The 17,166-nt window shown below is 41.1% G+C and overlaps 1 protein-coding gene and 1 pseudogene across 6 annotated transcripts in view; one reads left to right on the top strand and one right to left on the bottom strand.

Moving 5' to 3' along the window:
• Nucleotides 1-796: 796 nt before the first annotated feature.
• Nucleotides 797-1,760, bottom strand: LOC100589154 (annotated as a pseudogene).
• A 3,701-nt stretch (nucleotides 1,761-5,461) lies between these two features.
• Nucleotides 5,462-17,166, top strand: part of CEP112 (centrosomal protein 112) — a 556,849-nt gene continuing 545,144 nt past the window's right edge. For 4 of the 6 annotated variants that reach the window (XM_030800677.1, XM_030800675.1, XM_030800674.1 and 1 more), the window contains exons 1-2: nucleotides 5,462-5,685; nucleotides 14,353-14,466. In XM_030800677.1, coding sequence (XP_030656537.1) covers nucleotides 14,361-14,466 — 106 coding nt within the window. In that variant the 5' untranslated portion in view covers nucleotides 5,462-5,685; nucleotides 14,353-14,360. The other 2 variants (XM_030800678.1, XM_030800676.1) reach the window with 1 other exon arrangement.

The following is a 17,166-nucleotide window of genomic DNA, read 5'->3' as shown; positions in this document are numbered from 1 at the left end:
TTTTTTTTTCATACGATTAGCACAGATCTAAAAAACCATTAATGTGAGACAGTCATTTGCACAGACCATTGAGTGAAGTTGCAAATTTGCAAAATACTTCCAGTGAGCGATTTGGCAGTACTGATCAAAAGCCTTAATGCTTTTATAATGCCCATAAGAATATCTTTTATGGAGAGAGCTAAAATTTCAACTAAGGTGTATATATTCAAAGGCATTTATTGCAACATTATTTATAAGGGCAAAAATTGGTAACCACAGGAGAGTAATTAAGAAAATTGTCATATCCACATGATGATATAATAAGTAGATATTAAAAATAATAATATAGATATAAAAATTTGAATATATACAAATGTTAATAGTAGTTATTACTTAATGGCAGGATTACACATAATTTTTTTTCTCCTTTAAACTTTCCAGTATTTTTCAATTTCCTTATAAGGGAAATGAAACTTTGAAACCATGAAAACTTTTTATTTTTATTTTTTTATTTTATTTATTTATCTTTTTGAGACAGAGTTTCGCTCTTGTTGCCCAGGCTGGAGTGCAGTGGTGTGATCTTGGCTCAATTCAACCTCCACCTCCCAGGTTCAAGCGATTCTCCTGCCTCAGCCTCCTGGGTAGCTGGATTACTGGCATGTGCCACCATGCCCAGCGAATTTTGTATTTTTAGTAGAGACGGGGTTTCTCCATGTTGGTCAGGCTGGTCTCGAACTCCCGACCTTGGGTCATCCCCTCTCTACGGCTTCCCAAACTGTTGGGATTACAGGCATAAAGAAGCTATTTAATACACGTTTTACTTTTTCTCCTCTTTCTTTACATCACTCTTTTCCTTAACTTTATCTTTCCCCTTGTCAGCTTTTCTATCTTTTTGCTCTCTTCTTTCTCCTGCCCTTCTTTCTTGTCTCCATCCTGGTTGGCAATCTTGTTGTTGTTGAGGTTGTGCAGGGTGACCACAGAATGGATCAGTGAGGCCAAGTACACTACCACCATCTGGTCGTTGGTCCTCAGGTAAAAAGCTTTAATAGACTCCTGCAGGCTGATGTCTGGCAGCAGATTGAAGACGTCCTGCAGCTCGTAGATGATCTGGTGGTTGATGGGCAGCTTGCCTGTGGCTACTTTTTCCAGGTAGCTCCTGATATCCAGAAGCTTGGAGTTCAGTCCCTTCAAACCATGGACCTGGTTTGTGATCTGCTGGGACAGAGTGCCCACCGTTGTGTCTTTGATGTCTCATAACAAGTGTTTAACTTCAACTTCCTCAGCTTACTCTGCTCCAGTTTCACTGGTCACGTGTTCAAATGTTTTCAAGGTTGGAGTTCCATCATCATGGACTTCTTCCACTGAAATGTACGCTTCTGTGGGCAGCCCTAGGTCCTTTGGATTCACGTCAATAATGATCAATACTGAGTTATGATAGTATCTTTTCATGAGTTCATTGATGGTAATGTCATTCTTGTGTATATTCTGGCCTGTGTGGTACCAGCCAACTATTCTTTTTCTGGCATTGACTTTCTTAAACATTCCACACATGTTTTCCAAATAATCATGATCTAAAAACCACACAGAATTGTCTTTGTCATCTTCATCAAAAGGAACTGCAGAACTGTTCGATACATCAATTGCTTTCTTTTGTCATGACCCCCAAAACACACCAACAACGCGCTTCTGGTTTCCAACCTTGCCGATTCGGTTGAAATGATCCACCACGCTAAGCAGCACCGGGGGTGGCCCACCACCTTCTGTATTGCCAGCTCTGGCATCGAGACACACCTTGCCCAGGCCTGGCTCCCTGCGACCTGCAAACACTGGCAGCGGTAGTGATTTCCCTGGGGCTCCATCAGGCCTGGCTCTTCTTCTTCCCTCAGGTTTACATTTGACTTTGCAAAACAAAAAACCCAAGTAACAGTGGCTTAAACAAAGGTAATCTCTAGGTCTCCTACTATAGTTACCTTAATTTTATGGAGCAAGAGTTTAAATTACACAGATTGGCCAGGCACGGTAGCTCACGCCTGTAATCCCAGCACTTTGGGAGGCCAAGGTGGGCAGATCACCTGAGGTCGGGAGTTTGAGACCAGCCCGACCAACATGGAGAAACCCTGTCTCTACTAAAAATACAAAAAATTATTTGGGTGTGGTGGCACATGCCTGTAATTCCAGCTACTGGGGAGGCTGAGGTAGGAGAATCGCTTGAAGCTGGGAGGCGGAGTTTGCAGTAAGCATGCCACTGCACACCAGCCTAGGCAACAAGAGCAAAACTCTGTCTCAAAAAAAAAAAAAAAATGTATACAGATCATCAGATTTAATCCTTCAAGATGCAGGTTAGTTCAAATTACAGATGAATACTTATCTTTCTAATTAATAAAAGCTCACATTTTCATATTTTTTTTGTAGAGAATTGAATTCACATTGTTCAATGTCATCTAGACTAATTCTTAAGTTTATATTTTGAAAATAAGCAGATCCCTTTCAACGTGGGAAGTATAGCACAATTATCTTCCCACAGAGGAAAGAAAATTTTTTTAGGGTCCTCTTTATACTACCATTATCAACAATGTCACCATTTGATTTTTAAAAATTGAGATGTCATTTGTTTTTGAAACAAACCTACTTTCATTTAAGTCATTTGTAGCTGTTAGGAAACAATATTTTCAATAGAAATAATGTTTCAATGTCACTCTCTTTTTATCAAAGATAAAACAAGGTTCTGTATATATTTTCCTATACTGACTTTATAATCACAGCACAGTGTTTTCTTTATTTCCTCTCTATCCCAAAACATGATTTATATACCTTTTTTTTCTTTTGAGACAGACTCTAATTTTTTGTTTGTATTTTTAATAGAGACGGGGTTTCACCATGTTAGCCAGGAGGGTCTCGATCTCCTGACCTCGTGATCCACCTGCCTCGGCCTCCCAAACTGCTAGGATACAGGTGTGAGCCACCACGCCTGGCCGACTAGAGAATATTTATCTGGCTTCATCCTTGAGGTTCCTGAATAGGCTCTGAGTTCAGCAATTTCTTCCCAAATATTTGTAGAGGTCCCCAGGGTGAGTTACATGGGTGCTCTGTATATGATGGAACTACCCTATCATAGTGCTCTGTCTCTGACTGAACTACTTGGGAGGCTGAGGTGGGAGGATTGCTTGAGCTCAGGAGTTGGAGGCTGTAGTGAGCTATGATTATGCCACTGCACTCCAGCCTAGGTGACAGAGCCAGGCTCTGCCTCTAAAAAAAGAAAAAAGAAAATTCCCAAAGGAAGTTGTTCACACTGTAGGATTAGGAATCACTCTCTTACACAAAGAGGAAGATGCTACATGAAGGGCAACTCATGGCCAATACTTTGTTTCATGCATCATATCATCACTTTCCCCTTCAATTTTGCATATTGCCATTGAACCAGGTCTCTTTAGGATGACTTACTTTTTCTTTTTTTTTTCGAGATAGAGTCTCGCTCTGTCACCCAGGCTAGAGTGCAGTGGCATGATCTTGGCTCACTGCAACCTCCGCCTCCTGGGTTCAAGTGATTCTCCTGCCTCAGCCTCTTAAGTAGCTGGGACCACAGGCGTCCCACCACCACGCCTGCTAATTTTTGTATTTTTAATAGAGACGGGGTTTCACCATATTGGCCAGGCTGGTCTTGAACTCCTGACCTCATGATCCACCTGCCTCAGCCTTCCAAAGTGCTGGGATTACAGGCATGAGCCACCGTGCACAGCCAGGATGACTTACTTTCTAGGAGGTTCCTTGGTTCTCAGGTAAGGAGTTTCCAAGTGAAACTTGCCTACTAGTCATCTAAACATGACATGTAGGCTTGAGTTCTAAGGTGAATACAGCTCAGGCTCAAGCTGGTATCTCTTTCATGTTATATACACATAACATAAATAATAAAACTCTATATGCATATCTTAATATTTTTATTTGCATGTGTGTATATGAATGAAAAATATATAAATGAAAATGATATATATAAATGCAAAAAGTGACAATCAGCTTGTTCTTAAAAGTGGGAAGGGAGATCTACTCATCTTATTTTCACCTAAGCAGAGGAAATATTTAAAGACATTTTCATTTTCAGTTATATTTTTCTGCTATAGTTATTTCCTTTGAGATGAGCTTGAGCTTGTTACATTTTTTCTTTGATTTATCTTCTATTTTTCTTTTCATGTTCATTTAGACACCATTTGTCAAATTCATTTCATATCTTTCAGCAATGCAATTTATGATTCTAAAAATTGCATATATGTATTATGCACAACATTGTGAAATGACTAAATCAAGCTAATTAACAAGTGTTGCTTCACATATTTATCAATTTTGTGATGAGAACACTTAGGATATGCTCTTTTAGCAATTTTCAAGAACACAGTACATTACCATTTACTATGGTCACCACGTTGTACAATAGATCTCTTAGACTTACTCCTCCCATCTAACTTAAATTTTGTTTCCTTTGACTAATATCCTCCTCCTCCTGAGGCTGGAGTAGGGTAGTTTATCTTTCTTTCTTTCTTTCTTTTTTTTTTTTTTGTGACAGAGTCTCGCTGTGTTGCCCAGGCTAGAGTGCAGTGGCACAATCTCGGCTCACTGCAACCTCTGCTTTCCGGGTTCAAGCAATTCTCCTGCCTCAGCCTCCCGAGTAACTGGAATTACAGGCGTGTGCCACCACGCCTGGCTAACTTTTTGTATTTTTAGGAGAGACAGGGTTTCACCCAGTTAGCCCGGATGGTCTCGATCTCCTGACCTCCTGATCCACCCGCCTTGGCCTCCCAAAGTACTGGGATTACAGACGTGAGCCACCGCGCCCGGTCAGTTTATCTATCTTGAATGTATTAACTGACTGGTTAAATTCCTGCAATTGCATGCTTGATTTTGCATCCTTGATTCTCAGTACTAATGATCTGGATTATAGATCATTGCCTAGTTATAAACATGTTCAAGTATGCTTTTGAAAACTAAACATTCTTAAAAGCATTCTGTACCCTTTATTTTCCTTAGCATGATTTGTCTTTGACACAAGGAAGAGCTGTTGGTGTTTACTTCCAGTGGAATAGGTTTTAAAAAGAACCTTTTAAATAATTTGACTTGGGTTTTGACATATCAGAGAGAGGAAATTTTCACTTGAGACTCATTCAACTCTGATGTCTGTCCACATAGCGGATCACCCCTTCTGTGAACATCCTCCAGCCGCCCCATTTTCTGTGCCCCTATTCTTTCGCCACGGCCCCTAAGGTGATCATAAGCGACTCAGCGTGGGATGCGGGAGGGCAGCAGCATTCAAACTGCTGTCGGGTTATCCCGGAAGCTTCGACCGGGGACCCGCCAAGGGGCCCGCAAGCTGGGATGCGAGTCTGGCGGCTGCTAGGCCAGCAGGAGCGTCGCCATGGCAATGGGGCGGCGCGGACGCCGCCGCCTGTGGGCGGAGAAATGCCAGCGCGGAAGTCTCCGCCCCCAGCCTGGGGCACCGGTGGTCGCAGCCGCCGGGAACGTCGCCATGGCAACCGCACCGCAGGCTAGAGGGGTGGAGTAGGGGGCGGGGAAATGCGAGCGCGAAAGTCCCCGCCCCCGGGCTGTTGGGCGGCGGCGACCCAGCGGCCCGCAAGGATTTGAAACCGTTTGGCAGGGGCGGCGGCGGCGGCGGCGTTGGCGGCAGCGGCCGAGCGGAAAGCTTGCGTGTGGTGGTGCCAGGTTCTCATTTTTTTTTCCGAATTTCCTTCCCCCGCCCCTCCCACCGGGTTCTTGAGTGTAATTTTGCGCCGGTGGCTGCCGCGCCGCCCTTGCGGGCCCGTTCGGGAAGGGGCGTCGCCCTCAGGCCCTGGGCCCGTTCTCCGGGCCTGGGGGGCGTGCGCCCCGGGGGTCCCGGCGCTGCCCGCTGTGGTGTCCCCGGCAGGCAGAGCGCGATCCAGGCCGGGACGGCTTGGGAAAGTTCTAAGTAAAGTTTGATAAGCCGGTTTGATCGGTCTGACGTGGTCCAGGAGTCTGACCCAAGGGTTTGCGACTGGGAGAGGAATCTGTGTCCTGGATGAGGTAGGAGCGCGGCCTGGGCCTGGGCCTCGGCGGGCTGAGGAAGGGACTGCCAGGAAGGGCACCGCTGGAGTTTTCAATTCCGTCTCAGAAAAGAGTCTCAGAACAATCAACTGGATTTGCGGGGACAGAACCAGGGCGCTGGTTGGTTTGCAGAAAGTCATAGGCCTCTTGGAGAGGCCCTAGCCCAGCACCGCCGCATGTAGGATACTACCCTGTGTTTCTGAGTTAATTATTTTTAAGTGTTCAAGAGAACGACATAAGTAAATGTGAACAGCTTTTCTGATCATTGCACGGCTATTTTTATTTGTCTTTAATATTTTAAGATGTCAAAATAAGATAGAAAAGGCACATTAAATTCCATGAGCCTCTCCACAGTGGTCAGGCTGCAGCTTAGTGGAATGCATGGTATTAATAATTTGTGCAGTGTTCAGGCCCAGCTGTCACTGTCCCCTAAGAACCTAGGACAGTGATTTCACCTCACTTAAGCCTCAGCTTCTTCCTCTGTGAAATGACCATGGAAATGGTGCGGAAATTATAGGGCCCGGCCAGAAAATAAACTGAGATTTGTTTCTAAAGCACACACTGAGCTACGGGTAGGGTCAGGGAAGACTCCTGTCAAAACATCCACACGTGTAAGCCAGAGAAAACGTGCACCTGTAATCCTTTTTAATTTGGCGACATTTCCAGTTTTCTTTAATGACCCAATATACTTAAAATATGATTTGATTGAACAAAATGGATTTTACGCAACTTCCAAGAACGTTTGTTTTGTTTGGCAAGGAGTGTGATATGAATGAAGTGTATTCTTTGCTTGGCAGTTGTGACTCCTTTTTTTCCCAGACCTTTTAATACTCGTGGCTTGGTTATGTTTGCTGACTCTAGGGTAGGTAAGCCCATTTTGTAGCTGTCCAAAAAGAAGTTTAAAAAAAAACAACATGGGTGAGTTTAATAAAAGACATGATCCAAATATAGATTGTAGCTATAAGCAAGAGTCACCCAATTTACTTTTTTACCTTTGAAATTATTTATTTTTTTGACACAGTCTTGCTCTGTGGCCCAGGCTGGAGTGCAGTGGTGCGATCTCAGCTCACTGCAACGTCCGTCACCTGGGTTACCTTTGAAATAATTTATATAACTAATAGGCACACTATAATTACTCTAAGCCTAAGCCAAAGATGTTGCTTTACCTATTTTTCAATTCTAGTAATTTAAATTTTCAATTCTGATAAATGGTATGAAACTTTTGATAAGTTGGAACTTAGATACAATTTGTCAATATGATGTAATTTGTTTTAAAATTATTTTTCATTTTCAATTTTTTTTTTTTTTTTTTTGAGACGGAGCTTTGCTCTTGTCACCCAGGCTGGAGTGCAGTGGTGTGATTGCAGCTCACTACAATCTCTGCCTCCCAGGTTCAAGCGATTCTCCTGCCTCAGCCTCCTGAGTAGCTGGGATTACAGGTGCCTGCCACCATGCCTGGCTAATTTTTGTATTTTTAATTGGCTAGGCTTGTCTCGAACTCCCGACCTCAGGTGACCCGCCTGCCTCGGCCTCCCATAGTGCTGGGATTACAGGTGTGAGCCACTGCACCCGGCCCATTTTCAGTTTTTTTGAGACAGGGTCTCACTTTATTGCTCAGGCTGGAGTGCAGTGGCGTGATCTTGGCTCATTGCAGCCTTGACCTCTTGGGCTCAAGTGATCCTCCCACCTCAGCCTCCCAAGTAGCTGGGACTACAGATGCATGCCACCATGCCTGGCTAATTTTTGTATTTTTTGTAGAGACGGGGTCTCACTATGTTGCTCAGGCTGGTCTTGAACTCCTGGGCTCAAATGATCCACTCACCTTGGCCTCCCAAAGTGTTTGGATTACAGGCGTGAGCCACCACACCTGGCCAGTAAGATGTGATTTGTGTAGCAATAAATCCTTGAAGGTTTGAAATGTTAGTTTTTTTGTTTCTTTTTCCGTTTATTTTTTTGGAGAAAAATTAAAGGATAAGAAGAAGCAGATTTTTAGTTTTTACCAAATGTTACTTTGATTCTTGTTTTTTTTTTGAAGTGTATACTTCAATATTGCATGTCAATATAGCAATTCCAATTGCCTTTCTACTTTTCAAAATACTTTTTTTTTTTTTTTTTTTTTTTGAGACAGCGTTTTGCTGTGTCACACAGGTTGGAGTGCAGTGGCACCATCTCGGCTCACTGCAAACTCCGCTTCCCGGGTTCAAGCGATTCTCCTGCCTCAGCCTCCCTAGTAACTGGGAATACAGGCGTGTGCCACTTTGCCCAGCTAATTTTTTTGGTATTTTTAGTAGAGACGGGGTTTCACCATGTTGGCCAGGCTGGTCTTGAACTCCTGACCTCAAGTTATCCGCCTGCCTCAGCTTCCCAAAGTGCTGGGATTACAGGCGTGAGCCACCGCGCCCGGCCTTCAAAATACTTTTTAATTAGTTGGAGATATTGCTCACTTATATGTAAATTGTCAATATAATGGATCTGAGAGCTAGAGGTTTCAGAATGTTAATCTGAGCTTTGTGCTTGATTTCATGATTTTGAGTTAGTCATTTAATGGTTGAATTTTAGTTTCCTCTAATGTTAAACACTAACATTTCCTGCCCATGTCAAAGGATTTATTGAGAATTAGTGATTATGAGGAATCTTTTTTATTTAGCTTTAGCTATAGATGTTCTCAGGCAAATGTTTGAGTACATGGGCAGTATATAGTCTTTAGGCCCCGGAGTACATCTAGGCCAGAGCTGTGCTTTAAAACTCTGGGTTTATGAGTTTCCATTGGTTTTGTTCATCCATTTGAATTGTTGCTTTTCAACATTATGATCTCACATCCAGCACTGGTATCATAGCCTTCTGTTACCAAGTGCATAACTGATGGAATATATTGTATACATGTAAAACAAAACCAACCGACCAAACAAAAAATGATGAGTACCAGGTAATAAGCTAGGTACTTACTAAGATGTGTAAATCATGGTCCCTGCCTTCTAGGAGCTTCTCACAGATAATGGAAGATGTATGCATAATAATACACAGATGTGTAAAAAAAGATACATGCTGTACACAGATGTGAACAGTTTACACTGAGAACAGAGCAACAGCCAGTCTAGGGCAAGGGAGGGGGGCCAGCTTCACTCAGGTGACATTTGAGCTGCATTTACCTGACTCCAGGTGGAGGGAATAGCCTATGAAATTGCAAAGGGGGTGGGATCAGATAAGTCCTCGGGGGGTTTGACCATAGTGAGGAGTTCATTGTGGCAAGAGGGAAGTGGGCATTGGTGGGTTGGTGTAGTTAGGCAAAGTGTGTGTGTGTGGTGTGAGAGACAGGCCTAAATGCAAAGGTACTTGTATGCCTAACTTTGGGTTTGGATAGTATTCTGTTTTAGGCAGTCACGAGAGATTTTTAAACAGGAAGTGATAGGCTTAGCTTTGTCATTAGGAAACTCATTCTGGAGCAGGTGAAGAAAATGGACTCAAGTAGAGAAAACTGACAGTAGGGAGACAGATGATGAGGCTGCCGCAGTAGTTCAAGTAAGTGGTGGGCAGGCCTTTATCTGAGATTGTGGCAGTGAGAATAGGGAAGCAGGCAGATTTTGAGATATTTCTCAGCATTTATTGATGTATTGGTTTGTGGGGGTTTAGAGGATGGGAACATTGAAACTTCTAGCTTGGGAGATAAAGTAGATGATGTCATCAAGCAGAGTACAACATAGATTTATGGAGAAAAACATCAAGGATTTTTTTCTTGGACATATAAATCTAGGTAATAAACAGGACATTAGTGAATAGGTCCAGGAGCTATTGTAAATGAGTCTGGAGTTGCAAAGAGAGGCTGGAGTTTGAAATAAAATTTAAGGGTGAATGGCATGAAACAAATACTTGAAATGTTGGTACTGAATGCAATCACTAAGCGAGTATGAAAAGTCGGATCAAAAGGAGACTAAGGAAAGAGCACTGGAAAGTCCATATTGACTGTAGAAGCCAGAGCTATTGAGAGACCAAGAAGGAATGATCTGAGGCAGTAGGGGAGCCAGGAGTGAATGGAATCACTGAAGTCAAAGAAGAGTTTCTTAGGAGCAGGGAGTTGTCAGAAGTGGAAGATGCTGTGAGATGTCAAATAGGATGCAAACTGAAGACAGCCCATTGGATTTGGCAATTAGTGGATCACTGGTGAACTTTGAAAGATTTTTGCTACCATGATGGAGATAGAAGAGGTAATATACAGGGGGTGAGATCTGGATAGAAGTTGATGAAGTGGAGAAAGTAAGTGGATTTGGTAAATGGAATGCTAGAGTGAGGGGAGATTTTTAAACAGGAAGTGATAGACTTAGCTTTGTTATTAGGAAACTCATTCTGGAACAGGTGAGGAAAATGGACTCAACTAGAGAAAACTGACAGTAGGGAGACAGATGGTGAGGCTGCCGCAGTAGTCCAAGTTAAGTGGTGAGCAGGCCTTTATCTGAGATCGTGGCAGTGAGAATAGAGAAGCAGGCAGATTTTGAGATGTTTCTCAGCTGCTATCAGACGGGAAGGAGTCAGTGGAGATGGAAAATTTTACATAGCGGATAGGCAATTGATAGAGGACAGATAGAGGGAGAGTTATTGTGTCTGATACAGGAGCAGAGGTGGAAGAGTGTTTTCTCTGAGAGGTAAGTTGAGAGGTGGGAGGAACAACATCTTGGGGTGGTACCACCTGGCTATTATTTTTTCCATGAAGCAAGATGTATGATTTTTAAATTGAGAGGAGAGGCTGGAGTTATTCAAGGGGCTGTAAGATATTTGGGAAAAGTTTTAAAGCTGCTTCGTGGAGTAGGAAATAGCGAGACTCCTGAGGGTTCAGGTAATGTTGGAAGCTGACTACATACAAGGCAGTGCCATTTTTTTCCAGCAACCCTGTAGAGCATGAAGGAGGGCATCAAGGGATTGCGGCCTTGCCAAGTAGAAAGGAAAGATCTAGTGGAATAAGAAGAGAGCATTTAAGAGGACAAGAGGCGGCCGGGCATGGTGGCTCATGCCTGTAATCCCAGCACTTTAGGAGGCCGAGGCAGGCGGATCACGAGGTCAGGAGATCAAGACTAGCCTGGCTAACACGGTGAAACCCCGTCTCTACTAAAAATACGAAAAATTATCTGGGCGCGGTGGTGGGCGCCTGTAGTCCCAGCTACTTGGGAGGCTGAGGCAGGAGAATTCCTTGAACCTGGGAGGCGGAGGTTGCAGTGAGCCGAGATCATGCCACTGCACTGCAGCCTGGGTGACAGAGTGAGATTCCGTCTCAAAAAACAAACAAACAAACAAACAAACAAAACGAAAAGAAAAGAAAAAAGAGGACAAGAGGCTAGTTTCAGACGGATTTCTTTGCAAGATGACAGAGATGAGAAAGGGGAGTACGTGGTAGTCAGATGGTTGGAGCGTTGAGCCTCATGAGGGATTTTGGGGCTGAGGGAGGAAGAGCAGTAGTTGGGAAGTGGCAAGATGGATCTTGGTAAGTGTTTTCCTTCCACTGCGTGGTTGAGTGGAGAAAGTGAAAGACTACAGAGGATGCATGAGAGAGCAGGTGGGGAGAGAGAGAGAGAATGAGAGAGATTATGAGAGACCTTGGCTTACCTCTAATGACTGAGGAAAGTAAAGTCAGCAAGTAAAAGCTAGGATTTACTTACAGAGACAGGGTAGAGAGAACTTTCTATGAAGAGGTTGTTGATGATGAAATGGTGGAAACCATATGATAATGTGATAAATATTAGAAGCTGGTTTAGCAGATAGAGGGCAGTTTGTGGAGCAAGATAGCTTATGAGGCAGAACAAAGCTTTTCACCAAATATAGAATTTGTAAATGGAATAAATGAAAAATTGGCACCATTCATAATGTAAAGGTAGCGCACATCCCTATCAGGACATTTCACAATTTAAAGGAACATGTAGAGTGTGGATGTATTTTTAACTTAACAAATTTTGTCAAAACCTACACTTTTGATTTTTGGGATTCACCCCCTTTGTATTCAGTGTTTTTCTTGTTAATTAGAAGTATGATGACCAATATTTTATAGTTTTTAAAGAGGATTAAAAAATTTATATTTGGTGGGTGCAGTGGCTCATGCCTGTAATCCCAGCACTTTGGGAGGCTGAGGTGGGTGGATCATGAGGTCAGGAGTTCGAGACCAGCCTGACCAACATGGTGAAACTCTGTCTCTACTAAAAATAGAAAAATTAGCCAGGCATGGTGGTGTGTGCCTGTAATCCCAGCTACTCAGGAGGCTGAGGCAGGAGAATCGCTTGAACCCAGGAGGCGGAGTTTGCAGTGAGCCATGATTGTGCCATTGCACTCTGTAGCCTGGGCAACAGAGCAAGACTCCGTCTGAAAAAAATTTTTTTTAAATTTATATACAGCAAATGCACTTTTTTTTGGCATGTAGTTCTATCAGTTTTTACACACTGTAGGTTCTCATAACTTCCTACATAGACAGTGTACAGAACAATTCCAACATGCCAAATCGTTTCTTTGTGCCATCCCTTTGTGTTGAGACTCTGCCGCCACTGCTAACCCCATGAGCTGCTGATCCGTTCTTTATGTCTATATTATTTGCCTTTTCTAGAATGTCACACAAATGGAATTAGGCAGTATGCAGCCTTTTGAGAAGGGCTTCTTTCACTTAGCATAAGGATTTGAAGTTTCCATGTTGTGTGTGTATCAGTAGTTCATTCCTTTCTGTTGCTGAGTACTATGTTATTGTGTGGATATACCACAGTTTATTTAGTCCCCAGTTGAGGGACATTTGGGCTGTTTTCAGTTGTTTGGTGGTTATTTAAAAAAAATCACATTTGGATTTTTGTGCGTATATAGATTTTTCTTTTCACTTAGCTAAATACCTGGGAGTGGGATTTCTGGGTCATAGGCTGAGTGTGTGTTTATTTTTGTAAGAAACTGCCAAACTGTTTTCCAGAGTGCCTGTACTATTTTGTATTTCTACCAGCAATGCATGAGAGTTCCTGTTGTTGTACATCCTCACTAGCACTTGGTATTGTTTGCATTTTTAATGTTAGTGGTATCTCAGTATAGTTTTAATTTGCATTTCTGTAATGATATTGAGCATCTTGTCATGTACTTACTTGCCATCTGTATTTCTTCTTTGGTAAAGGGACTAATTTTTTTTGCTGATTATCGGGGTAGTTTGTTTTCTGATTGTTGAGTTTTGAGAGTTCCTTATGTATTCTCGATACAAGTCTCGTATGAGATGTATGATTTGCAAATATTTCGTTCTGGTCTGTGGCTTATCTTCTCAATTCCTTAACAGAGTCCTTTACAGGACACTTTTTTTTTTTTTGTGAAGTTCAATATATCAGCTTTCTTTTTTATTTTTGAGATAGGGTCTTGCTCTATCTAGTACCGAGGCTAGAGTTTAGTGGTGCGATCATGGCCCACTGCAGCCTTGACCTCTCACACTTTCAAGCAATCCTCCCACCTCAGCATCCCAAGTAGTTGGGACTACAGGTACGTACCACTACACCTGGCTAATTTTTATTTTTTTTTTGTTTTGTAGAGATGGGGTCTCACCAAATTACCCAGGCTGGTCTTTAACTCCTGGGTTCAAGCATTCCTCCTGCCTGGGCCTCCCAAAGTACTGGGATTACAGGCATGAGCTATCGTGCCTAGTCAGTTTTTCCTTTAGTGGGTAGTGCTTTTAATGTTGTATATGAGAAATCTTAGCCTTACTCAAGTTTGCAAAGATTTCCTCCCATGCTTTCTTCTAAGAGTTGTATAGTTTTACATTTTTACACTTAGGTCTGTGATGCATATTGAGTTAATTTTTATATACAGGATGAAGTTTAGGTTGAGGTTCAATTCTTTTTTTTTTTTTTTTGTATATGGATATCCAGTTGTTATGACATCATTTGTTGTAATAACTGTCATTTCTTCATGGATCACACCTTTGTTGAAAATCAGTTGTTCATGTTTGTTTTGGTCTGTTTCTGGACTTTCTAATCTTTTCCATTGATCTATCTTTTCACCAATACCAATTGTCTTGACTACTGTGGCTTTGGAGTACATCTTAAAATCTGATAATGTGAGTTCTCCAACTTTGTACTTTTTCAAAATTGTTTGGGCTCTTTAGTTCCTTTACCTTTTCATGTAAATTTTAGAGTTAAGCTTATCTCTACAAATAATACAGCTGGGTTTTGATTGGAATTGCACTAAATCTACAGGTCAGTTTGGGGAGAACTGATATTTAACTCTTATGAGTTTTTTTTTTTAAATGTCTCTCATCAGAGTTTTGTAGTTTTCAGCATACAAATCCTTAATATTTTGATTTAAAATCTTTTACAGATTGGATTATGGAAGTGGGAAGTGAAGAAGAAAAATGGGAGAAGCTGGATGCAGAATTTGATCACTTTGTGGTTGATATGAAGCCCTTTGTTCTAAAATTACCTCATAGGACAGGTAAGATTATGTTTGAAAATTAGATTCTTAAGATTAAGTTTTTTCTTTATATTATTTAGTCAAACCAATGAACTATCAACATGGAAGAAAAACTGATTTTCTCTAATAACAATTTTTGCCATTGACATAGGACTGTTTACACTGAGTTGTTCAAGGGTAGATAGACATTCAGAGATAATGTCTTGCCAAACTGTGGACAGATCTTATTGTGATGCCTCGTCTCACATGTCATGAGTTTACAGCACATGGATCTCTAAAGTTAGCTACAACCTTTTTTCTTGCATCTTTTTCTTTTCTCTATGGAAATTTTTCTTGCAAAGTTTTCTTCTTTCTATGGAAAGGGCCAGAGACAGGAGGAGCCTACTGTTCTCCTGTTCTCTGGCCCTTTTGTCTATCAAAGCAGAAAATAATCTATTGGCCTTTTATGCTTATTTGTTGGCAGAACAAAATCCAGTGTGAATAAAGTTTTGTTGCTATCTTGTCTCAAATTCCTGGCCTGTTATTTCTAATTATGGAATGAAAGTCTTTTTCTCAAGTTAGATAATTTTCATGTAACTTAAGGCACTAGAGAGCAATTGGAGAGAATTTTGGGGACTGGGAAGATTCTCTAAGCCATAGTAGGTATAAGATTGTCTGTAAAGGTAAATGTGACTTGGTAGCTTTTGAGTGGTAGGTTTGAAGTGGGACCAGGAAACTATGGCTTTTACTTTTTCCAAGTTGCCTGTTTCCCTGAGGTGTCTGAGTGGACTCTATATTCAGTGAGGAACTGACTCAGTATTAAATATAGCAATCCCCCCTAATCTTGAGGAATACATTCCAAGACCCCCAGAGGCTGCCTGAAACAGCTGATAGTACTAAAACCTATATGCGCTCTGTCTTTTCCTTTACATACACACTGATGATTAAATTTCGTTTATCAGTTAGGTACAGTATGAGATTGACAACAATAGCTAATAATAAAATAGAACAATTATAACAATATAATGTAATAAAAATTGTGTGAAAGTAATTTCCCTCTTTCTTTCTAAGTATCTTATTGTATTGTACTCACCTATTTTTGGACTGCATTCGAGTGTGGGTAACTGAAACAGAGGAAAGCAAAACCATGGATAAGTGGAGACTGTTGCCTTTATTCCAGGGAGCTGTGTTAGGAGAAGGGAGTATGATATATAAATTATGCATTCTGTGTTCACCTATTGTTCTAGGGCCTTCAACCTTTCCTAGTCCTGGGTAAGTTGCCATGGTCTTCCCTTGAAGACCTCCTCCTCTGCCTTCTGCTCTTGACCTTGTCGGGCTTTAACCTCTTCTTTCTTCCTCTGATATTTTTCAAAGGAATGTTTCATGTCCCATGACTCAAGTTCATGATTATTTGAATGATATCTAATGATATTTTTATATTGCATCCTCTTCTAATATTCACTACCTTTTTTTCTTTTTGTCTTAGATTTGCTGATTAGGAAACATTTGTATTAAAATTTCTCATTGTAAATGTATTTCAAATCAAACCATCCTCATATTTTATCTTTTTTTAAAAAAAGATTTTAGGGGCCGAGCACGGTGGCTCACGTCTGTAATCCTAGTACTTTGGGAGGCTGAGGCGGGTGGATCATGAGGTCAGGAGATCAAGACCATCCTGGCTAACATGGTGAAACCCTGTCTCTACTAAAAATACACACACACACACAAAAATTAGATGGGCGTGTTGGCGGGCGCCTGCAGTCCCAGCTACTTGGGAGGCTGAGGCAGGAGAATGGCGTGAACTCGGGAGGCAGAGCTTGCAGTGAGCCGAGATCGCACCACTGCACTCCAGCCTGGGTGACAGAGCAAGACTCCATCTCAAAAGAAAAAAAAATTAGGTACATAGAATTCATTAATTGTAATCTTTGATTCCTTGACACATTGTCAGTATTGGTACATCCATGGCTTTCTTTTATTTAATTAGTTTATGATAAGCAATCCGAAACTCACATCTTAAACAAGAACTAGAAATTCATAATAAATTACATCTTATTGCTAAATTCAACTTGTGATAATGGGTTTTCCCATTATTTTACATAGAGGAATGAATTCTTTCATTAACCAAATTGTACTAAATTCTGGACATTAGGATATTATATAGATTGCAGTTTGCTATGGGATGTGGAAAGTATGTAGATTGAAAAACTATTTACTTAAGTTTATCAGTTTCACTTTTGTATTTTCTTCTTGTTCAAAGTGTTCCCAATATTTCATGAAGTTTGTTTCATGATTATATAATTTTCACAGCAAAAAATACAAGAAATTTTAAAGGCATAAGTTTCCAACCTGAAATGATGTTTGCAACATAGTCAATCCGGTCTTAGTGATTTTTGTAGGTAAAACAATAAATGAATATGACCTTTGTAAACTAAAAGATTAGAGCAGATTTATGATTTGCATTAGATATATAATCCTCAAATTGACTTAGACTGATAAAAAATTAATACCAGAATAGTTTTCATGAGACCTAAAACAATCCTGTGTCATGGCAAGATAATATAGACCATTATATGTGGGTTAAACTGTGCTGTGATTTTTAGGTAGGTTTTGAAAAGAATAATTATTTCACAAAATGACATGTAAATAGTGCTCAATTATTTTTAAAGATGTTAAAACCCTCAATCAGTCAGCTACAAATCCCTGGGTATTATTGGATTTCATAAAACATTCAAGATTTAATTT

This window comes from Nomascus leucogenys, chromosome 19, assembly GCF_006542625.1.
Source record: "Nomascus leucogenys isolate Asia chromosome 19, Asia_NLE_v1, whole genome shotgun sequence".
Taxonomy (NCBI): Eukaryota; Metazoa; Chordata; class Mammalia; order Primates; family Hylobatidae; genus Nomascus; species Nomascus leucogenys.
This window is presented reverse-complemented; position numbering and strand designations above follow the sequence as displayed.